Below are 24,359 nucleotides of genomic sequence, written 5' to 3' on the forward strand. Positions count from 1 at the left end.
CCCCCATTGTTAACAATTAACTTCTACAGATGTTGTTTCAAAGGGACTGTGAAATACAAATTGCACAGAAATGTTTGGATGACTGTACTATAAAATGTTGGGGGAAAAAAAAGCGAAGGGATAAATCTCTTACATGCTGTAATGCCATTAGAGAAGGTAACAACTGAGATAAGCTGAATGTCTGGCTTAAAGAGAATTTTTCTCATTCAGAAAGATAACCAAAGTGATGCAAGATATAAGTTATTTGCTTCATGGCCTTGCTAAGAAAGAATTATGATGCATGCAGGAAAAGGTCTTTGATTCTTCAGAGGAAGTCATTATCCTTTTGACTGATTAGTTTGCATTTAGTAACTAACCAGTTCCCAAGAGAAACATTCTGAGCTATTTTAACCTAATATGGTACAAAATGTAGATTGTGAGATTGCTGAATTGTTAAAGCCCTTCATTTTTCACTACATAATCTGCTCCTGGTGTTTTTTCAGACAAGCTTGATGCTGTGATTAATTAAACTTCAAATATTGTGAAATGAAGAATATTCAATGTAACTCAGTGAAAGTTATTAGGTACGAAAGATTTTGATGAATTGTTGCTAAAACATTCCCTCTGTACAATGAATTTATATTCTTGACTGCCCTGATCATAATGAATTTTAATGTGTGTAGTGTTAGTGTTGTTGTTCTGAATTTTTCCCCTCAAATTTAATTAAAATACTGATTGATTGATATAAATTGTTTGGCTGCATTGACTGAGCTCCTGTATTCAAGCTTAATTTTTTTATTTATTTATATAAGTAAGACAGCATCTCCATCATTTTGAATCAAATCCTATAGCTGAACTGTTCAAACAAATCTACACTGTAAACAGTTCCCTGAATAGTCTCGCCCAAATATACTTTAGATGGAAAAATGCAACCTTGTTAGTGTAATACAAAAAAAGAAAAAGAAGAAAAAAGTGAAGGAAGGAACAATAATGATGGGCTAAGCAGTTTGGTGTTAGATTTTACTTATTTTTTAACAGTAGTGTCTATTCTTTTTTACCCTTTCATCTTCCAAGCTGTCTCCTGAAATTCTTGTGAGAAATAAATGACACCACATACTGAATCAGTATTTCTTTTGACCATCATTGTGTCCAGACAAGACATTCAAATGTTCTTATGTCCATTTTGTATGCTTATACACGTGTGTTCTGCTGTCTATACACAACAGGATGTAAATCCTGTTGAAGACTACAATCTGGTCAGAGCTGAGTTTTTTCTACCAAATCAACTTCTGCTTCTTTCCAAAGCATACTTTGATATGAACTGGCATTATATTTAATATGACAAGTCTAGTATTAAATGTGGGGGTTGGCAGCCCTGCCTGCGGCGGGGGAGGGAGGGATTTGGAGTTTGATGATCCTTGAGGTCAATTCCAACCCAAACTATTCTATGACAAGACGACTAGGATATCTAGTCTCCTTCCAAGGTTTAGGCAAGATGTGAGATGGTCTACTTGTATGTAAATACCTGTATGAATTGTAGCTGGGGTCTGCTAAAACATATAAAACCAACGATGCTTTTACTTTGCTGTAGTTTTGGTCATAGCATTATATGATGCAGTAATTATCCAAAATGCTGGCAGTGCAGAACTTAGAACACAAATATACATTGCCAAAAAATTAAAACATTTTAGAGTCCTCAATTCAATAATGAGGTATCAGAGAAGGATCAGCTCAAATCCTAATTAATATCCAGTAAAGATGCAAAGTATTAGGCAAATCACTACAGATGACATATGAAATACACAGGATAGCATCAGAAAAGAGAAACCTCTTTATTATAAGTCAACAAAATGGAAAAATGACATGTGGAAATCAAAGCCAAGTCAAAACAAACCTAAAGAAGTTTCTAACATTAATAATGCTTCAGAACAAATGAACTGTAACTTCCCTTTCAAACATAATGAATGAAGTAATGAATAAAATAGTGAGACCTCCCCATGGCATCTGTAGTTACATAAACCTGCAGAAGAGAGAACAGAAATTCAAAATAGCGAATAAGCTGTGGAGAACCACATTTTGTGTAAATAAGATGCTAATGTACTAAAATCTTACTGCAGTCTTTGCCCAACATTATGTCCCTTTTTGTAAGAAGGTAGATAAACATGCTGGCAGTATTGTGCTATGGGTCTAATTCTTCTTCCTTTCATACAATATAATGCTTTGTATATTATGCCATGAAAATTGTAGTTTAAACCCACCAGTTGCAGTTACATGTGATTGTTTAATTAGAATGAGTCATTTAATAAAATCTCAAAGAGAAGAAAAATAAAAAAAAAATAGACTGCATAAATTAATTATGCATTTGTCTTTAACAGGATTTGTTTGATGGAATTTTGCTAAAAGCAAACAAGGTTTACATGCTGATTTTTTAAAAAAAGAAACAATTTAAAATTTCTGTACATAATGATATATAATTTAACGATTATATATTTCGAAAAATATCCATAACTAGCTAAGACCTCTTTAAAAGTATTCAGGGCAATGGAATGCTAAATCAAAATAGAATGAGCACCCTTGTATAACTTACTGATTTTCAAAACACAATGTATTTGCAGTTGAAAAACCATCTCTGCAGTAAGAATGCTAAATATTCCACATAGCTCATTCTTTATCCATTTACGCAGAAATCTTAATACACATACTGCCTAATTTAGTCTAAAGGTCAGCCCAACTCTCCTACTATGAAATGCAAGATATTCATCATTTCTTAATATCAAGACCAAGTAATTGTGCAGGTGAAAAATTCTACTTGCACATAAAATCTGACAGAACTGGGTCTGGAAAAGTAGTCAGCTTTGAAACACACAGCAGTCTGAGTGTTACAAGTGTACAAGTTCCAAACATAAGCACATTGAAAACACAAGTTCCAAGTCAAGCACACTGAGTAAAAGCAATGGAGAGCAGAGTTGATATTTCATCAATGTACTATAAAGCTTTCTGAATCCCCCCTCCTCTCCTTTCCTCTTCCTTCCTCTCCTCTCCTCCATTAAATTCACTTTTCAGAGATTTATTTATTTTCATTTCAAAATGAGGAAAATTAGAACTTTGAGACTGAATTAATAGATGTTTCCTGCTTTCATTATTGTTAACTCACAGGGAAATATATGATTCAGAAATAATCTCAGATATTTAATTCTGCATTCACTATCTCAAATCAAAATCTGGAATCTCATTATCTCAAAAGGCTCTTAGGAATTAGCCAGTACAATGCTGAATTTACATCCCCAGTATTAGCTCTTGTCCTACAGGCAGATTTTTCTCAATATTCTCTGTCCTGTTAAGTGTTGTCATGGAAATGTATTTTTCACTGATCATGCAAGGTACCAAGGTACAGTTTTGTGAAAATACTACTCCTGCCTTGAAGTAGAAAGTCTGTTCATCAAAGCTACTTCTTTCAGATCTGACCAGTACCAAGTAACATCTGGTACTTGATAAATAATTAAATTTCTGCATATCAGTGTGAGGTTGCATTTGAAATACCAAGTACTGAACTGATGACAAATCTCCACCTCTTACACAACAAACTACAATTTCCTTGACTTTGCATTCAAAAATAAAAGATATCCAAAGATATGTTTTATTTAGTTTAACATCTTAGTTTTTACTGGAAAACAAACCAAAAAAACAAAGAGAGAGAGGGGGAGATAAAAAATCTTTCTCAATTAGGGTAGTGTGGGTATTTTACTACCACTCACATTCTACATAGACTAAACTACTTTTTCTATGATTTGGTTAAGTCTTTGTCCAAACTATACCGAAATTTAAGATGTGGAATTTCTTTCAGATCTGGTCACCAACACCCTCTAGATAGGTTATGTACCACTTTATGAAATGGGTCCTTTCCAAGACCCTTTCAGAGGTATGAGAGGAGATCAGGTGTGGATGCCACATGATCACATTAGGGTTTGAGTCTAATGCCACTTCAGAGCCACCAGGATACCAGCACCATGCTCTACAGTAAAGACATAGTCCAAAAAGTTCCAGATCTGAAGAATATCAGCCCGTGTTTGTAGAGGAGCCTTCAGCGGAAGAGAAATGAAAATCAGGGATTTACAAATGAAGAGATCTAAAACTGATGCCTAAAGCATTGTAATAGATTGTTATTGGTGTCATTAAGAGTTATTCTGTCCTTATTCCTTGATAGAATATGTTAATTTTGTTCTATAAAAAGTGCCTTCATAGAAGCTGAAGGCAGGAAGAAAAAGATGTAATAATCCCTGAAAGCTAAGCTTTCAGTTGGTGTTTTCTGTTAGTACAGGGAGAGCCCAGTACAGACACGGCTTTTCCCAGCCCAGGAATGAATCAGCCTACAACTCCTTACCCACAGATGCTAAAATAGTAAATGAATACAAAACAAATCCTGAAAAATAAACTCAGAACTTTTCAAAGCTTTCAACAGAATTTAGTTACACTGACTCTTATGTTACATATGCTCTTTAGTCGCACTGTGGCCCGATGCATAGTTTTCTCTGTTTTCCAAACAATACACAGTCACGGACCTGATTCTAAGGAAAGAAATCTGTTTGTTTTATGTCTCCTCCATTTGTTAGGTGAAATGCAAACTTATTTTTATCTTAACATTTTTTAATGATAACTGAAAATAAAAGTTTAAGGGTTGGTTGGGTTTTGTTGTTGTTGTTGTTAGCTTGTTTTTAATATTTTCTTCTCAAATAATTTATACCTATCATCTTAAGAGCAAAGAGAGGTAAATGTACCTTGACTGTTTTGAAATACAAGACATTCTTTTTTATGCTGAACCCTTTGCCTTTCCAGTCTAGTTACACTAAGAACCCTGCACAGGTTAGATCTATGTTCCACAGTAGGAGGGTTTATTAAAGCTTGGTCTCTATTGTCATAATTACAGGGATTTTTAGCACTGAATGAATGGCCATGGAGTAGTTACATGGAGTAGTTACTACGAGGGCAATCTAGGAGCAACATGCTTTCTCTCATGGCAAATTTGGAAGGCTCATAGCAATCTATATGAGATCCATTCTACTTGCATGGTAGTGAAATGTATAGTAATGGCTAGGGAGTGGGTCATTTTCTTTATCTGTGTCACATGCATCCCAACCAAGAGTTCTTCAGAACAAAGTTTCCAGGGCAACTTTACCTCTTTCTTTTCTTCTGATGGCTGCTTTTTGGATTTCAACTTACTGTGAGCATTTAGAATGGCCAAATTCCTTCTCTTAGTCTTTTTCTCCTTCTGTCTTCACGGGTAAAAAGTTTATCTTCTGGTTATCAGGTCTAAAAGTAACTGCTTTCTCTCTAAACTCTACCTTCTTTGACATCTAACACCTCCATACCAACTTTATCTCATTTTCTTTCTTTCGAAAATTCCACTCATTCTTTCTTCTTCTCTCTTGCTACCCCAATTAAATTTGTATGATCCAGATTGATTTACTTTGTAGTTTTCAGAGAATTTGTCTACTCTGTAAGTCCCTCTGCTTTTTCCTCTGCCCTAGGAATCGACTTCTATTCAATACATATTTGTCCTGTGTGAGATTCATGCTTGGGAACACGGCACATAACGCCCTGTGGACTGACTTAAAACCTTTGGTAGCCAGTCTGCAAAGCTCCAGTTGTTCCTTCTTTCAGTAAGACTATAATTTGTAAATGAAAAGACTCCTTTGCACTGAGCACATCTCATTTTACTGTCTCCGGTTCACTCTCAGGTTCACTAAGCTTCCTCCTCAGTTATTCATGCAATCTGCACTACCTCTGAGGATCTACTATAACTGCATCCAAAGTTAGACCTCACTCACTTTGTGTTCACTCATGTTATTTCTCTTTTACAGGGTTGTTGTCTTCAAGGTATATTTTTCTATCTAGTTCAAGTTAAAGGACAAGCAATAAACAATCCAAAATAGTCTGTCATGCAGCATTAAAATAAACATATTTCTCCTACAGAATTTTGTTAAATACCCGTGATGCAGCTTAGAGTACATAGGAATGAAATATCACAAGCAAGCATTTGAGAAGAGATCTGCTGCAGTTTGTGCGAATTTTATTCAGGCATTTGAATTGATATTTTCAACACACAGCACAGGAATTTGTACAATTAGGGCATAAGTCATCACTGGGAAGAGAGCCAGCATAAGATCTCTGCAAAGCTCACATCCCATATAAGTGTTCAGAGCTGACCGGGTCTTACCCTAGTATCCTGTCAGGGGATTAGTTAAATCCTCAAGCAATAAACTGTTTATCCAAGTAATTTTTGATCCAAGTTCCAGGTATGGTATTTAAGACATTCACAGTACTGCACTGGGCTCTAGTATTGGAATTGCTTTCACTTGACTTCATGTCTACATCCCTGCAAGTCATTTGTATTGCGAATGGAAAGAAAAGGACCCTTTCAAGACGTGAACAGTGAGCCCAACCAAATTTTACCCAAGTGGCCAACAATGTTGGTGCTTGCTTTGGCAAGCTGAGGAACAAGTTAAATGTTACAGATGTGGAGTATCAGAGAGTATCAGAGATGAAGGATTGAGAAGATGGCCACCAGCTGGTTTCTCACTGCTCCTTAATTATAGTGTTGTTTGGCTTAAACTGTTTGGCCTTCACATTTTGGTCTTACTCCCAAAATCATTAAAGGTTACTGTGTTACTTATTCTGTAGATTTTTTTTTTTAGCTCATCCTACATGTATATATATGAATAAATGGTGAGCACCTCTCCTGCATAGCGCTGTTTGCTTAAGCATAGTCCTGCGGTTTTATGCCGCTATTCCACTGCTCCCACAGCTGCTTTGCACTGTACCCCACTGCTGCCACAGTAACTTTCATGTGCATGGCCCTTTGCACAGCAGCTGTCAGAGAAAGCTGAGCACACAATCACTTCTTTCTGTTTGCTCCTGTTGTTGTCGTGATTTATTAGGTACAAAGGCAGGAGACTGGCCCCGCACAAGTCGGAAATAGAGTGTTTCACCCCAAAAGGGAGTATGGGGAATGGTGGGAGAGCTACAATGACCAGGTAAGCCAACAGCAAGTGGCCTTAGGTCAGTGTGATATGTCTGTGAACAAGAGGAGCAGCCCTGGGACAATGGCAGCCCAGATCCTCTCTGTAATTCCTGTGCATCCCATATAGTATGTCTAGAAAAAAGATATATCTCTAAAATAAAGCACGTGGCCACTGCTGATTTCTGTGTTTCATCTAACTGAAAAACAAACAAACAAACAAACAGAAAACCTGTACTGTGTTCATTTGAGTGATGGAAACCACATGTCCTGTGTGATGTTGTCATAATGTGGTGCCTTGGGGAAGAGAAACTTCACACCTGACATTAAACCAGTAGGACAGGGAAGCAGAGACAGCACAGCACTAAGACACTGAGTGAGCAGCTCCACAGCTCCTTGGGAATGGAGGCTACATTATGCATCTAATCAAAAGACTGTATAAAATAGGAGAAAAAAACAGAAATGAAAACATTCTAATATGAAAAAGTTGGTTCTTCTCAGTCAAAATGTCTTGTGGGGAGGTGTTAAGTTTCACAGAAGCTTTAAGGAAAGGTTTCAAAATCACTTTAAATAGAGCTCAGAGCACCTTTTGGAACTCTCTCCATTGTGTCTAATTTAGATATTTCTTTTTGTTTCAGACATTATATATTGCATAACATTGTGTATAAATGTTATGGTTTTAATTAACGTAATAGTACTACATTTTTAAGTGTTCCTGGGATTAACTGTCTTAATAAGGACTTTATTTTTTTTTATTTTTTTTTTAGGTTTTCAGAATTAAATATTTCTAACAACTCACTTTAATTCTGTTAAATATTTGAATATTTCAATTGTTCATCTCATTTTGAACCCAATCATATTTCCAAATGCTGGATTCTCCCATAGGACAGAAAATCCATTTATCCATGAATAAGCCACACTCACCGCAGTTGGTTTAAAATCTGAGTGTAATTACTTTCAATAAGCATTTTACAACCATGTTGCACTCTACTGCAAGTTAGGAACATTTGCTTTACTGTTTATTAAAAGATCTTTATCATCGCCTTTAAGGATCTTGTAAATGCAGCTGTAGAGCACAACACGACCAAATCACACCTTTACTTTCCCTGAGTGTTGCATCACAGGCAGATTTTATCACTGCAGGAGGGCATCCAGTGAAACATTGGCACCGTGTTATGTCCCCTTTGGGTACTGAAATCCACTCATGTACACGAGGCTCTCAGCTATTACACGGCTGAGCACAGACCTGGGGGACTCTGCCACATAGGAGACATCAGGAATGCTTGTTGCCAAGTGGTGCACCAAATGTATACACACCTGTTTCTTTTTTGTCAGCCAGGATTTTGTTTCTTGTCTGTGTGATGTCCACATTTTTATCTTTTTCCTGCCTTCCATTGCCTTTGGTGATAATTATTCTTCCTTTTCAAGCTATCTGGAGTTGTGAAGTAAGAGAATTTTGAAGAGCAGAAAAGTACATGTAAATGTCAAACAGCTGCATGTCGTTGTTCAGTATTCAGCTCTGTTTTGCCCAGCCATATATACACACTTGAAAAACTTCTTTTTTTATATTTTGTATCTTCACAGTGAAGAATCTGTTTGCATTCCAGAATGTAATCGATCTGAGTCAAGTAGAGATGAGAAAGAGGTTCCCGTTAAAGAGGATGCCCTAACAGGCAAAAAGACTGGAAACTGTGTCAGTCTAATAGTGCCACAGCAAGACTGTCAGCTGCAAGACCTACTCAAACAGTTAAGAACACCTGCTGCTTCACAGGGAGTGCAATTGCATTTGATGGCTGTGTTTTGTTGTCTCCAGCCACAGTGTCCTGGCTAGTGGTCCTGTCCTATTTTGTGAGCTAAACAAAACTGTCACTGCATAGCCTGGGAACCTCCCAGGGAGCAGAGATGTTGCAGGAAGTAGGTGCCATTCTTCTGTCTGTGTCTGTAAGTACCAGGCCAGTGCTGGGCATCACTGTGATGAAGTGCAGATGGGAAAAGACAGATGTACCCATCTGACCACATATTTTAAGTCCCTTCCGACCCAACCCATTCCATGATTTGGATAATGAAAAGATCATGCCATCTTTTCTCACTTGTATGGTAAAGCCAATAAAGAAGTCCCATGACACTAAGAGAATCCCAATTATATCCTGTTAGCCTAAAGAGGGCTGCACAGCTTCAACCGGACAGGATTTTTCTGCTCATGTGCTCAATCCCTAATGTTATATTATTTTTGTGTTCCAACGTTAGTGTGGATATTTTTCATGCTGCAATCTAATTATCTTTATATAGATGTCTTACAAATAGCTTGGAATTTTTTCTAAACAAAAAGTGACAGAACACAGTAAATGGATACACAGTGTGATGCTCTGAAAGGCAGTTTCTGATTAAAAGATGTTACTGAATCCTACATCACTGGTGAGCATTGTTCAGGTATATAAGATCTATTACGGAATGGGATGTTTTATGAGGCTTTCTCAAAACAGACATCACATTATTGTGTTAACTTCTTTTTTTGTTTAATTAAATTCAACAAGTAATAAACAGCTTAATTCACAAGTAAGTTTTCTGCTTACAAGCCTCTCATGCTTAAATATATCTATAATTGTTTATTGGGTGTGCCAAACACCTGAAGTTTCTCTAACCTGCTTTCCAGAAGACAGAATTCAAATTCATCCTTGCCTCCTTGTCCCTGGATATATAACTGGGAAAAGTAAATCTTTCTTTACTTTTCTTCCTTTTTCCTCTTTTTAACTTTTATTTTTATTTGCTTCTCTTTTGCACCTCTTTTGCTTCTGGTTTTGGGGTTAGTAGTAAGCTCTGACATTTCCTGTTTTTCCCCATTTCAGTTTTGTACCTTTAGGAAACTGCCACAGAATCCCAGAAGTATTTCCTAAAGGTACCAATACTTCATTTCCCCTCACTCTAACCAGGCACTGCTGAAAGCTGCCAGTGTTTGTGTCACTGGTGGCCATTCTAGGAGGCTGTTGGCAAAGTTTCTACATGTCAGCAGTCCCTCTCATCCTTATAGGTTAAAGTTATTCTTGCAAATGCCAGCTGTGATTTCTATAGGGGAAGGAGGTGATGACTAATTACAGTCCAGAGAGTAATATTAGTAAATGACTTTGCTGTTGTTAATAGAAAAGCAATTACTTTTGTATGCAATGTAATTGCAGAAGAGGTTTACTTATGAAACTCAGATCAAGACAAAATGATTTTTTACCTGAATCATTCCTCCTTTGTGTTTCACTGTTATTTATCTCCAGAGAACAAACAGTATGGGAATAACTTAAGCTAAATGACCCGAGTGATATTTCTGCCTGGCAGAACTGGCTTACACCCAGGGAAACAATTGTATAGGCATGTAGAGATTTCCTCTAAAGCTATTTAAAATAAGAAATGAAACTCTAGAAATTGCTACAGTGTTAGAACAGAACTAGTTTAGCCACCTTACATTTCTACACTTAGTTTCAGCCATTCATCCTCCTTTCTTTGGGAGGATCAACTCAAACCATTCTGGCTCAAGGCCAGGTTAGATGGGCCCTGGGAAGCCTGAGCTGGTGGGCAGCAACCAGCCCATGGCAGGGGTTTGGAAATGGTTGGGTTTAAGTTCCCTTGCTCTGCACCATATTGAAGTTACACCTTTTCTACCTCACCTTCATAAAAAAACAAGACATTGCTTCATGTTGGAGTGCAACACCCTGCTTAAGGTGTTGAAATATCTAAGCATAACTTTGCTAGCAAATCTAGCTCAAAAAAATTAGACCAATTAATGTTCTGAAACATGAACATTTGGACTGATAAGGTAAACAATTTTTAACTAATTACTTATCATATTCATACCAGCATAAGTTCCATTCTGGTCATACAAGTCTCCACAAAGTTTTTAACCACTGTCTTTTGACCAGCTGTATCTATTCAAATCTGGAATCAGATACTAACATTTCTCATATAGCAGAAAATAAAACTTCCCTTATACTTGTGTTTTAAACTCCGTTGATCCCCTTTGCATTACAGTTTCCACCAGTGAAAAATATGTAGATATGCTTTCTAAGCTCACTCAGACAATACTAAATTCCATAACTGATTTGGTTATTTCATTTAAACTAACTTACAAGAGAATAAGTGACTTATTTTCAAATTACAAGCAATTTCAGGAGCTATCCAAATGCCAGTCACTAGAAACTCTTCATCAGAATCTATCTTAGCAGTTAAAGATAATAAATAAGAATGACACACTTGTTAGAACATCAGGGTTATCAGCTGCTGTGACTGTCAGTTCCTCTTTCTGATTCTCACCCCTGAAGGCATTCAAGGCCAGGCTGGATGTGGCTCTGGGCAGCCTGGTCTGGTGGCTGGCGACCTTGCACATAGCAGGAAGGTTGAAACTGGATGATCATTGTGGTCACTTTCAACCCAGGCCATTCTATGGCTCTGTGATTCTATTATTCCTTCCTTCTGCATATTGAAGGGGTTGAAAAATGCAGTTGGTGTAATGGCAGCTGGCTTAGAAACCCTGGTGGCAGAACTATGCTCAGTCTAACAATCAAATCACAGGGCAATAAATCTGAAACTAAATTTAAAAACAAAGGAAAAAACGATCTAATCCAGATGGATGGGAAAATAAGAAGAAAATAAACAAATAAACAAATATAAGAGAGGAACATTTTCTTACCACCTCAGGGGATAAGAATTGTTAATATCCCTTATGAATACAGAACAGAGCCCTAAAACTTAAATGACTATAAAAGGAAGGGAGGAAATGAGAAAGAGTACTAATTGTTATTCTGTCAGCAGTGTACAACTACAGAGGAAATATCTGGAATATTTGAAAGCTCTCATTTATACCACTTTCCTTTCTTCTATACTATGCTATACTGTGGTAGGTCTGGCAGGCTGGATAAAAAGCTTAGCTACCAAAATCAAAGCAGCTTTTAGTCAAGAGACAGGAAAAATTATGACTATGTCTAGTTATGAGGAAATCCCTCTTCTACATAAAACAGCCTAATTAACCTATCATAAAGGCAATGAAAGAATATGCCACACAAAGGATATTACAATACATATATATAGTGCCAATGTTTTGGTTTGGAAATTGTATCACCAGTTGGAGTTTGCTTATCCCTGGATTTGATTTGTCCTCTGCTCTGCTCCAGACCTGTGCCAAAAGGAAGGACAGAGCAGAGAAATACAGCCTGTATTCAGCCAGACTTAGCAGTGGAATTCTTTTGTGAGCAGGAGAGTGTAATTCTGCTGTTTTCAGCTGAGGGAGATAAAATCTATTTACAAGAAAACTCTAAATATTTACTGATACATAATTTCCCATCTCTCAAAGGGACATGGAACAGCTGGTCATAATAAATGTAAACAATTGGTTGTGATATTCCATTAGTAGGCATCATAGCCTACGTCCCTAATGTACCTTTAAGTCTCTGTTTTTAACTTGCGTGCGTTGCAGTGCTTTTCAGTTGGCAGAGTAACAGCACGCAGCTAGAGCAGGATCTTAAAGCACTGCCCCTGAAATTTACCTCTAAACCAGCCAGTATTGAAGACAAATGATGCTCCTTTCACACAGCTGATAAATGATCACATGCCTTATTTGGGTGCTGATTTTGTAATAAATAGTTTAGCGTGATGAATGGGATGATACATTTATAATCCCAATTATTGTTGGGCAAAGTGATGGAGTTTGAACCACTGGTTCAGTTTTTCAGATTTTAGCGACAAATTGCTGCTTGCTTCCTGTTCAGGTTTCTTCTTTTGTTGTCATTATCATTATTATTATTTTAATATGAAGGAATTTGCAATGAGTAATGGTCAAATCTTTCAGGCTTTTGTCCAAAATTTATATCAAAAAGCCTCTGGGTCTCCTTTAGGGTCCCAGACTCTCTTTTAGAGACACATATACAGCTTGATTACATTTGGGCACAGAACAAAGCCAGTAAATGTGCACATCAGTCAAGACTGTCCCAAAATCAAACTGGGATTAAGGGGATTGGTAACAACTTTTCCATTGAATATGTAAGTGTTATCTGCAAACATCCCTAAGTGTCATACTTTTGCCTTCCCCAGGCTCCTCAGACTCATATCATACTTCCTCCACATTTCTCCAGATAAGGGAGGGAGGAATGTGTTCCTTTCACAACCTCTTACAGTCTGACTTTCAGGTAACTGAATATGCTTATATGCCTTTAGTGCTTGTGAGCACACCTAGAGCTACAAGGTTTGAACTTCCCTACTGAGCCACTCTCTGAACTTTGGAGTGCTAGAATATTCTGCTTGTGAGAAGTGGTGCACAGCCAAGCACAGCTTTCTTTGAGCAAGTGTTTGTATCACCACCTTCTCCATATTAATAGAATTTACTCTGTCCCTATGGCAGTCAGCTCTGTCACAAACCCCTCTGAGCTCTGAGCTCATCTGGAGAAGAGGCCCCACCAAGTAGATCACCCAGGACTGGAACTAGGCTCTCTTCTTCTGCTAGGTCAAGGTAAGAGGGCCAGATGACACAGTCTCCTGGTCCAGCTTACTCTCTGCAGGATCTGAGGGGAAGTTCCATCATCGTCATAACAGAAATAGAGGCAAGATCTCATTTCCCAAAGGAAGCTCAGGTCTCAACATAGCCAAGGAGCTGAGGCTCTCAAATGGCTTTTGGCACTTACTGAGTACCTGCTAGTAAGAGAAGCCCACAGTCCTCAGAGGTATCAGCTCTCTTCTGTAAGACATATGTCCCAGCTCCCATTCAGCTCAGAATCACATCCACAGAGATGCAAAGAGTGGAAGTGCTCAGTGCTACAAATAAGATTTTGCTTTTCCACCTCACTCTGACTGAGGTACAGCAAGAGAGGTGTCTCAACAACAACATATGAGCCATCAGTTGCTCTGTCTGACATTTTGGGGGTAGCTCACCTTTCAGACTAGCCTGTCTTAAAATATCCCTGGTTTACATTGTCTTCATCTGCTGGACTTTGTCATGCTGCTTTTGAAGGGTAAAGAGTGTGTTGTGTTACACGACCCACTGTAATTTCATGTAGTGTAATACAAAAAGATTTTGTTTACTATCAGTGCACACCTTTTTTAGATACCTGGAAGAACTATTAAACTGATAGAATGTGGCAAGCATCCATGTGAAGGCTGATATAAAGTCATGTGTGTTGAGTAATCTATGTGTCTTGCAAACTGTTTCACTGCAGGCTAACATGTATGAGTGTATCTCTTTCAGGCTGAAAAAGCAGACAAACAATTTGTGGCACTCACAAATATCTCCAATGTGTTCGTATTTCCAAAAAAAATCTGAAATGGAGGTTGCAAATATTTTAGAAATCAAAGTGAAGTGTTAAAAGTTCTGTTGTGTTCTATATATAAAGCATGTTTATCTGTATGTGGAGGTTATGTTTTTCTTGTAGACATCATGTCAGAGTCATTGTCTATTTCAGCTAAGAAATATTGTTAATGGTGTTTCTTAATCCCAAGAACTGGTTAATGTGTGCCCAATCAACAGCTCATCAGCCTAAAGAACATGTAAAAAGAAAGGGGATATGACATACTGTGTTTTTATAAGTGCTGCAGCTGGCATTGTTCTATAAGAACTTTCCTTAATCAGTAACAGTGGAAAAATAAGCAACTTTGATAAAAAAGCAAGGCACAATGATCTGAAGAGAAATAACCCTAAGAGGATTAATTTAGAGGAGCATGGGCCAAAATGCTTATTGTTGTCTCCAAGTCCAGGTCTCACACCTAGTCTCTTCAAGCACTTACTTCTTTCTCACTCTTCCACTCATTCCTCAGTCCCACAGTCCCCTTGATGTCACCAACCCATCAGAAGGGAAACCGTCAAGTTGTTCGCTCCCCTACACCACCTATGCCTCACACCCCCAGGACAGACACCATCGAAGAGCAGCAACAGAGTGGGCAGCAGTGGCCTTCAGCTATCACAGAGTAGTCACAATTTGATACATAAATTGCCTGTGCAATCAGCGCGTCCACTCTGCTTGTTTTCCTATAATGTCTAGGTATAAATCTTAGATGTAGATACACTGCATGGCTAAACATACATAGGTATAGATTAGATATAAATATACAATGATTAAATTACACTCAGCTATATAATGAAAATAAGATCTAAGATAACACATATCCATGGTATAGGTTCAGTGATTATATTTTTAACTTTGATGCAAGTTACCATCTTATCTCATTTTTGTTTACAGCTCTAATGGGAAATCAGTTTCCTGGGCTCAGAATGAGAAAAGCAGCAGAGGAGCACACCTTTGGCAGCGGTTGTCAGTCCACATCAACAAAAAAGAGAACCCCAACCAAACTGCAGTGATCAAGCCTTTTTCTAAAAGCACAGATAGTAGCCGACATAGTAGCAGCGCTACATTTCCTGAGACCAGTGCCAAAACGCTTTATGACGTTTCAGAAGCAGAAGAGCAATACCCAGCTCAGTACCGACCACAGACTCCCTCACCTATCAGCACCGTGAGCCACAGAACTGCCTCTGTTAGCCGAACAGAAGACGATGCCCCCACCTTCCAGTCTGAGCCTCCACAGCGAAGTAGCTCCTCGCAAGGCTCCCTCATGGAGCAGATCAGTAGCGTGGTTACTCGCTTTACAGCCAACATCAGTGAGCTGAACAATATGATGCTTTCAACAGCCACTCCAGGGACAATGGTGGCCACTCCTCTCTGCTCTTCATACCTGATCCCACGAGAAATCCAGCTCCCCACAACAATGACCACGTTTGCAGAGATCCAGCCACTTCCTTCCATTGAAGTCAATGGCGCTTCCCAGTCAGCTAGGAAACAATCAAATGGCAGCATCAAAGAAGGCACTGCAGAGACCCCATCGGCAAAGCAAGACCTTGAGGAGCTGGTAGCTTTAACTCCTCCTTCTCCTTTTAGAGACTCCATCGATTCTGGAAGTGCATCTCCCAGCTCTCCAGTTTCTGAATCAGCACTCTGTATCCCATCTTCCCCAAAGTATGACACACTGCTCATCAGAGATTACACTCAAAGTTCTTCTTCGCTGTGAATGTAGTTCAAGACAACTTTGGATCTCAACAACTACAAGCAAGTAGTGAGGGGACAGCCAAGCCTTCAAGATCTCCAGTGTTTACGCAGATAGGGTGAGAGGCGCTGGGTCATCTTGTGAGAAACAGGAAGAAGTGGAGCTGTTTGATAAGTGGAAACATCAGATTAATGATGCTGTTCTAAAGACAGAATGATGACTCTTGGCAGATTATCGTGGCCTTAAAAAAACATGGGCTTTTCAAAAACGCTGAATCTATTTTTGAGGGCTTATAAGGAGTCTGTTAAATCAGTTACATACCAAGTGCTTTGCTTTAGTATTACAATGAACCGTGTGTACAATATGTGAAGGGGGGGAAACAAGATTGTAAACAACTGTACAATGGTTTGTTTGTTTACTCTGATTCCTTACCCGGAAGTGAACCTTGATCTTTTATCAAGAATAGAAGACCAAACATTGAATGTACATTTTCTAACAGACTCAAATCTGGGACCAACCTATCAAGTTTTCCTTTTTTTTTTTTTTTTTCTATGAAGATCTCAGAAAGCAGTAATGTATGTTGAATAACTATCAAACTCTTTGCTGAAGCGTATTGTGTCTGTGATATGTTACACATGGATAACACTAAGCTGAGGCTTTGCAGTGAGTGACTGCAATACGGAGAGCTTTACAAGTGACTTCTCAACGTACATATTTGTTTATGAAATTCTCTTCTACAAGTATACAAAAAAAAAAAAAAAAAAAAAAAAATCAATTTGTTAACATTGGATTCACCTTCACAGCAACAAAACCCAAGGAAGATTTCCTGACTATTTCACCGTGATGCCAACTAATAACGAAGTAGCAAAAAATATTTTCTGGAGTACTGTTTTGTAATTCCCTTATCAGGGCAAGTTGTTGAGGTGAATATTCTCTTTCTAGCAGCACTACCAAGCTATATCATAGCTGCATTCCCTACTGAAATTAACACATTTTTATGGATGTTCTTATGCTAACGTTGCCAGTTATAACACTTATCCGGGCTCCCTTAGTCTTTGCTTGCAAGGAACAGGTAAACACTCTAAGGATTTTCTCCATGTTTTTGAATGACAGTGTTCTAAGAGATCAATCTGTATTATGACGAATGCTAACTGTCAATGAAAAGGTTGTCATAATCATAATTCATATGTAGAGAAAAAAAAAAAACTGTGTCAAAATCTGCTTAGAGTTGGTTTAGCTACTCTTTAATAAACAGCAACTTTATTTAGCTGCTGATGCCTTGCAGCTATGAACTGTGACAAAGGAAAAAAAACAAAAAACAAAAAACAAAAAAAAAGACTTTCAAAGCAATACAGAGTAAAGGTTAAAGCAGAGAAGGCCTAATGAGATATGAGCGGACAGTCTTTGATTCTTAGCAACTCACAGAAGAGGCAAGGGGATTACTGGTATTTTTTCCAATATCAAGTTAATGCAGTTTAGTGCACTTCATACTGTCATGGCACTTTTGAATAAAGGCAAGGAAGGGATTCACAGTTTGAATAGAAGTTAAATAATGTTTAATAGGTGAGATATGTAGAACACATAATTCAGGGCCTAAGCGCACACTATATTGGCTCTCTCCTTTATGACAGCTGTCCTTGGGTGCCAAACTTCTATGGGTTAGTTTTATTTTATTTGAGGATAGTATGAAGTGATGATTGATGTACTTCAGTTCAAAGCTGAGTTGATACAGCCTTATACAGAAGACAGCTTCATGGAAAAGAGTCTTGAAATCAAGCTTCTGTGCTTAATTTTCAAAACATTCTGATTTTATTTCTTCAAAAATAATTAACATTTTGTAATCAAAATCCATACCCCCTTTCTCTCCTCCATGCCCCAAATAACAAATGTTTGATTTTAAAAAGAAAGCACATTGCGTGATTCGCATACTTTAGCAAAGAGCACTTTTTATTTTTGAGGTTATATATAATAATTTGAGGTTAATTTCACCATTATGTGCTGCACTGCAGTTTGTTTAGATATAGATAGGTTTACTCTTTAAAAAAAGAGTAATAGATGAGCAAATCCAGGCTCACACCTCACAGAGAGGCCCTAAGTACCATGTACATCCTGTGCAAGTCGGTGTTATCCAATATCCAGTGTATGGGCATGTTTATTTTGCCAGGAGCAGTCACTTATTAGCTATGCCTGTAGCATGAACAGGCAGGTTCTCATCTCTATTCCAGGAGCTACACCAAGCTATGATTGTAGGTCCTTCTTCCTTACATTTAGTTCTTGCCTACTGTCACAACTGGCTAGCAGAGACTCAGTTCTATGAAGCAGTATGGTTTCCAGACAGGAGCTTGCTGTTACCTTCCTGGTTTGTAGTACTAGCATGTCTCATCCTTCACTATCTGCACATGTCTTTAGGAGAAAGCATCTTCTTTCACAGGTTACAACCCACACTTCAGGAAAGGGCGTGTCCAATCAGCCTATGGCACAAATATTCTTACTTAGGGAGTTTAGACCACTTAAATATTGTTCTTGGATGATTTATATAATAATGTATGTTTCCCATCGGTGCAATATTGTTTTGATATATGTGGAGTGTGATGAGATAAATGTGAATTTCAATCAAAGGGATTCTATTACTATACATTCTCTTATACTTTAACCTATTGACCGACATTGTTATTAGATCCTCCTCTAACATAAACTTTCTTGAGTGCTTTCTTGAGCACTCTAGGTCCTCATTTCTGTACTCATGTTGGTTGATGCATATTAATGTATACCTGCTAAAATCTGTGAGCTTCATTGCACTGTGAAATAATGAACAGTAGAAATATCTTAAAGTACAATGAGTAAAAAGGAGTGAGAAATAGAAACTGTCGAAGCATAACTCAGAAAAACATACCTCATCTACTCCCAAGTTGCAGTTCTGCACAATGCTGACCATAGCTATTGCTCAGAGATTCTTGAAGACTTTTGTCTATATTGCCAAGATGATGTATCCATGCACTTGTGCATGCAAACACACGCATACACAAAACACTTAATTTAACATCTGTGTTTGGAGGCTAAAACTCCAGTGTTAAACTATCAAACACTTGCTTATTTTCACTTTGGAAGGAGTCATGCATCTTTTGTGTGCATCAGCCAGAAAAAAACTTTTAATGACAAAAAATACCCAGGGTGAGTCCTGCTGCAATAACTGAGTACCTCTCAGTTAGGTCAGAATTATCAGGATATAAAGAAGGCAGAGCACAATTTAACTGTGCAAGCTGGGATGTGACAGTATTACCTTACAAAGTTTTTGGGTGACGGAGATAACTCTTCTGTAATGACCACAGTTGTAAGGTGGGAGATTTGCCAGACCAGAAAGTCCTGTGAATGAAACCAGAGTGTTTGATATGAGAAAGAAGAATGTTATGTGATATTATAAGTTCATTAAGCTGTTTATATGCTACTCTCCTTTAGGGACATTAAAATATAACTGCAGAGTTTTTCAGCCATAACAGCAAATGTTACAGTCATGAACATCTTCCAGTACCAAGCATCTTGAAATTATATTTTGGTTTACTTCTGCTGCCAGAAAGGGAAATCAAGAGGTTGCATCTATTGTCATTCTTGACCACAAAGACCTCAGGAGATCTTGTTTCTTTTGTGCCTGAGGCTAACCCTGAAGAATAAAGGTGTAAGCATCTTTGGAAGCTCTGCTTTTGAAATAAAGTGAATCACTCTAGTCGGCTTGTTGTGAAGAAATGTTAGCAATACTGAAAAAGTACAATATTTTTCAATTAGCTCTGAAGAATAATTGCATTAATTTGGAAATGTGCTTCCTTCTACTTCTATCTGAACATTTGGTGCCTAGACTCATACAAATACTTTAGATCAGAGATTCTTAGATGTTGGTCTACAAAGCATTTGCTGATGTTTCATGGGAGTCTGGTTGGTCACAAAGTGCTGTTTTCTTCTTTTGGTTCTCAGATACGAAATTAAATTAAAAGTTAAATGATAATTAAAAAAAAAATAACTGTTAAAACTTTTAAAAGAAAAAAAAAATAGCTTGCTTGGATTTTATTCAGTTGCTGCATTTGGAAAAGGAAAGATTTATGATTAAAAAGAAAAAAGAAAAAAAAAAGTGGGAGAATCTCCAGAAAAACTAAATAGGAAGGACAGTCCACAATTGAGACTCTGGATGGTAGTGGAGTTCACTTGGAAATTTATTATTTAGAGAGATCAAGGCCAGAAAAACAGCATAACTGTGGGTGTAAATTCTGTAGAGGAAAGTGTGCAGCTTTGCTGTTCTATTTAATAAATCATTTCTGAGTTGAGAGAAAGAAAACATGAAAGAAATAGACAGTAGAAGAAAATGTTGGGTTCAAAGTCAGAGCTGACCCAGAACAGCACTTTGGTGTCTAAAGTTAGGATTTCAGCAGAATTTAACACCTCCTGTCAGAACTCAGTTCACTCAGGCAACCAACACTGTGTCTCTGCAGATGATCAGAGTTGATGATCAGAGTTGCCCTCATATTGACACATCAAAATATCTTAGCATACAACTCAAATGGAAATCCAGAAAACAGTAGTCTCTAAATTTGAATCCCTGTTTATGATATAAGTAACTGCACAGAGAATAAATCATCCTTTGTTTTGAGACTGTCAGTGCTCTTATGCTGCTGTTTTTACAGTAGCCTTGTGGTTAGAGCACTTGAGCAGAAGGTGAGAGACCAAACTTCAGACCGTACCACTGCCAGGTGGGACTGAACTCTCCCTGCTGTCAGGAAAGTGCTGTAATGATTGTATAATGGGGCACCTTCATCTCACTATGGTAAATTCAGGTTAGAGAAGATCATTTACAGAATCACAGAATCACAGATTTGTAGGGGTTGGAAGGGACCTCTAGATATTATCAAGTCCAACCCCCAAAGGGATTCAGGATTCAGGAGTCTCAGGGTACAAAAGGAAGCATTACTCTGCACCTTTGTGGGATGTTTGGTATAGTTGTGATGACCACTTAAAATTAAATACTTTTAATATCCTGCAAGCAGGGATTGGGTGAATATTTCAGCTACAAAGAAGTGGAGCCAACATTTCTTCTGAGCTACGTATTGGCTCAAAAAATCCTTAAATACTTCACTGGAAAGTGCTTTAATGATAGGAGGGGAGGATATGCCCTTCCTTACCTCTGTGTCTGCAACCATCTTGTCTTCCACCTGAAGTTCTGAGCTCCTCCATGCAAGGGAAATTCTGAATCTTCCTCAGCAATTGAAGGAATTAAACCTGGTGTTCCTTTTTCTTCTCTGAGACTGCTAATATATATATATATATATAAATAAAATAAAATAAAATAAAAAGAACTCATTTGGTTTTCCTCCAGCCACCATTTACAAGGGCAACCCACCTTTGAAACAAAAAACATACCCTTCTGCAGAAATGCATTTCCCTACTGGCTTGAATTTACTAATTTCAGACATCCATTTCCTTCTCACACTGCTTTCCTGAGCACCAAGCTCTTCTTACTAACTTCACAACAAGCTTTCGCTTGAACAAACAGCCAGAGCCAGATACTATACAAAAAATCAGGTATTATACTGTTTAAGAGCAGAAGTCATTTGCTGACACTTGCCCTTAACCTGTTGAGGTCAATGGAATCACTCTAGATTTATACCAGAAAATCTAAGCTTGACCATGGCCAGTTGTGTCTTGGCTATTTGCTTCAGCATAGAATGATAGACAGATTTTTCTTCCCATTTCCATCTGAGTTAAGCAGCAGATGTATTTTGTTAGGCTCATTCCCGTAGCAGCTTGCTATGGCTGGGTGAATAGTACCTTACCACTGTTCCTCTTTATCAATACTACTGTGGCAGGTATCCCAGAGGGAAAATTGTTCTTTGACTAAATCTGTTGAGGGATGTGAGATAATATGTGTCCCCCTTCCCCAATACAACACCCCCTCACCCCCCCCCCAACCCCCACCCCCTCCCCCCAAAAAAAAGAAAGAAAAAAGAAAATAGAAAAATAAAAGAGAAATAGATCATGGTTTTCCTAAGGCTCCATGAGTCTCATCAACTAAGTAAGTCAGTACTCTCCATGATCCAGAAAATCATTCATCTGCTAGCCATTTCAGTGTGCACTGCAATTATTAAATAGTTCAGCTGAATTATCTGAATTCACGTTCTTTGCTATAGTTTGTTATTAAAACCTCTGTTTAAATCTCTGCAATTGCCACTTACAAATTTATACTGTGAATAGAAAAAAAAGAAAAAAAGAAAAAAAAAGAAACAGCCCGGTGAAGCATAAAGGTAAGTAAAAAATTCATCGAGGGGATGAATTGCTGTGTATGGTTGGTTTTGTCTTATCTCAGTAACGACAGTACAAACAAACAATAATCATTAAGTCACTCTGATCTGCCAAATGGGAACAAATATACTATGTATATTACATGTACTAATAGGATTATATGGCAGCTGCTGGTGGTATTTGTAATTAGAAATCTATATAGAATATAGATGTTTTAGAGAGACGGTGCCAATTCTAAAAGATTTGTGTGGGCTACAAGTGCTTGTAATTATTATTATTTTTTAATTTGCTAATAACTTATGAACAACTGGTTTCAAACATTCTGTGAGCGTTTTTCTTTTTTTATGTTGTTGCTGCTTATACTATTAAAAAAATAGAGAATGTAAAGTTATTATTTTGATGTGAACTGAAAATGATTTTTCATAAAATATAACATTTTTATCAGCTTTGATTTTGCTTTCTACCTGTACAAATGTAATTTATTTTAGCATTGAAAAAATACATTTGCCTGTTTCTCAATTGTCTACATCATGTTATAGTTGGTGTTTATATGTAGAGTCAGGTACTTTTTGAACAGTATTAAAAAAATCCTGTGATATGACATAAGTCTTGATTTTTTTATCCTCTGAAATGCTTACATGTCTGTCTTCAATGCATTTCTCCTGCAAACCAGGTGTGCTTAAACACAAACTCTCAAATAATAATGTTTCTCACTCCGTAGATTTAAAAGGTTAGCTTTGCATCCATAAATAACAGATATGTAGCGTTCTAGCATAGCTGGATCTTTTCTCTTTCAAAATAAATGTAATCTCATTGATGAGGCATACATGGATTTTCAAATCAGGAGGAAATAGTAAAATAGTTTAGTCTAGAGTAACACACAAACACACAAAAAGTTGCTCTGTCAAGAATTCCTACTTCAAGAGTAACTTTTTTAGTTGTTCTAAGAAATCATGTTACTTCTACAGATGCAGAGACACATTCGGTCCTAAATTACAGATAGAACACCAGATAAATTTTCTATGTATGTCCTTTATTGCAGTGGTTTCTAGTGCTTTGTTGTTGCTACTGGAAATCAATGACTTACCTCAAGTCTGATTCCAGAATGAGTTTTGTTTGGCTTTCTCGGCTAAAAGAAAAACAAACAGACAAAAAGACAGGCAAAACTATTTCTAATCAGAAATCATCTCCATCCCATTCCACAGTCTGGTCTTACTTAGACTATCCTGAATCTGGAATAATTGCATTACACACAGTAAAGCAGCAGAATGTAATCTGCAGCTTCCCAGTGAGGACAGACTGAGAGGGCTGGGGCTCTTCAGACTGCAGAAGACAAGGCTTCTGAGGGACCTTGTAGTGGCCTTCCAGTATCTGAAGGGGTCCTACAGCAAAGCTGAGGAGGTCCTTTTTACAAAGGTAGGTAGCAACAGGACAAGGGGAAATGGCTTTAAACTGGAAAAGGGTAGATGTAAACTAGATATTCGGAAAAAATTCTTTACTTTGAGAGTGGTGACACAATGGAACAGATTGCCCAGTGATGTTGTGGATGCCCCCTCCTGGAAGCATTCAAGGCCAGGCTGGATGGGGCTGTGAACAACCTGGTCTAGATGGAGGTGTTCCTGCCTATAGCAGGGTGTAGCAACTCGATGATCTTAAGGGTCCCTTCCAACCCAAAAGATTCTATGATTCTATGATACAATGGAAAATAAATGGAAGTATCCAGCTGCAGCTAAAAACAATACAAATTCACATTGTTTCCTTGGATCACATAAAAGTTCAAATCCCAAAATACTCTCATTGCAGTGAAACACGCTGCTTTAGATGAATAATGTTTTAGCAAAATAAACAGAACTATTATATTGCACTTTGGAGACGCGGATTTCGAAAACAACGTACACTTGTTTGCCTCACTGAAATATGGCATTGTAGAATTTTCATTTTCTTTTAAACATTTTCTGGAACACAGAATCCAATTCTTTTTGTTTGGAAAAAATAATAATTTCTGTCATGCTCTACCACTTTCTCTCAGCTTTGTTTCTTATGTGTTTCTATTGTCACTACAGGATGACCTTCAGAAACT

At 37.7% G+C, this 24,359-nt stretch overlaps 1 protein-coding gene across 4 annotated transcripts in view; it reads left to right on the plus strand.

Moving 5' to 3' along the window:
• Window positions 1-17,249, plus strand: part of GRM5 (glutamate metabotropic receptor 5) — a 228,658-nt gene extending 211,409 nt beyond the window's left edge. For 2 of the 4 annotated variants that reach the window (XM_015852354.3, XM_015852353.3), the window contains 3 exons: window positions 6,915-7,010; window positions 8,579-8,740; window positions 15,199-17,249. In XM_015852354.3, the coding sequence (XP_015707840.2) occupies window positions 6,915-7,010; window positions 8,579-8,740; window positions 15,199-16,021 (1,081 nt within the window). In that variant the 3' untranslated portion in view covers window positions 16,022-17,249. The remainder of the gene's footprint in view (window positions 1-6,914; window positions 7,011-8,578; window positions 8,741-15,198) is intronic. The other 2 variants (XM_015852356.3, XM_015852357.3) reach the window with 2 other exon arrangements.
• Window positions 17,250-24,359: the final 7,110 nt, after the last annotated feature.

This window comes from Coturnix japonica, chromosome 1 (genome assembly GCF_054131305.1).
Source record: "Coturnix japonica strain WE chromosome 1, WE-NBRP24, whole genome shotgun sequence".
Taxonomy (NCBI): Eukaryota; Metazoa; Chordata; class Aves; order Galliformes; family Phasianidae; genus Coturnix; species Coturnix japonica.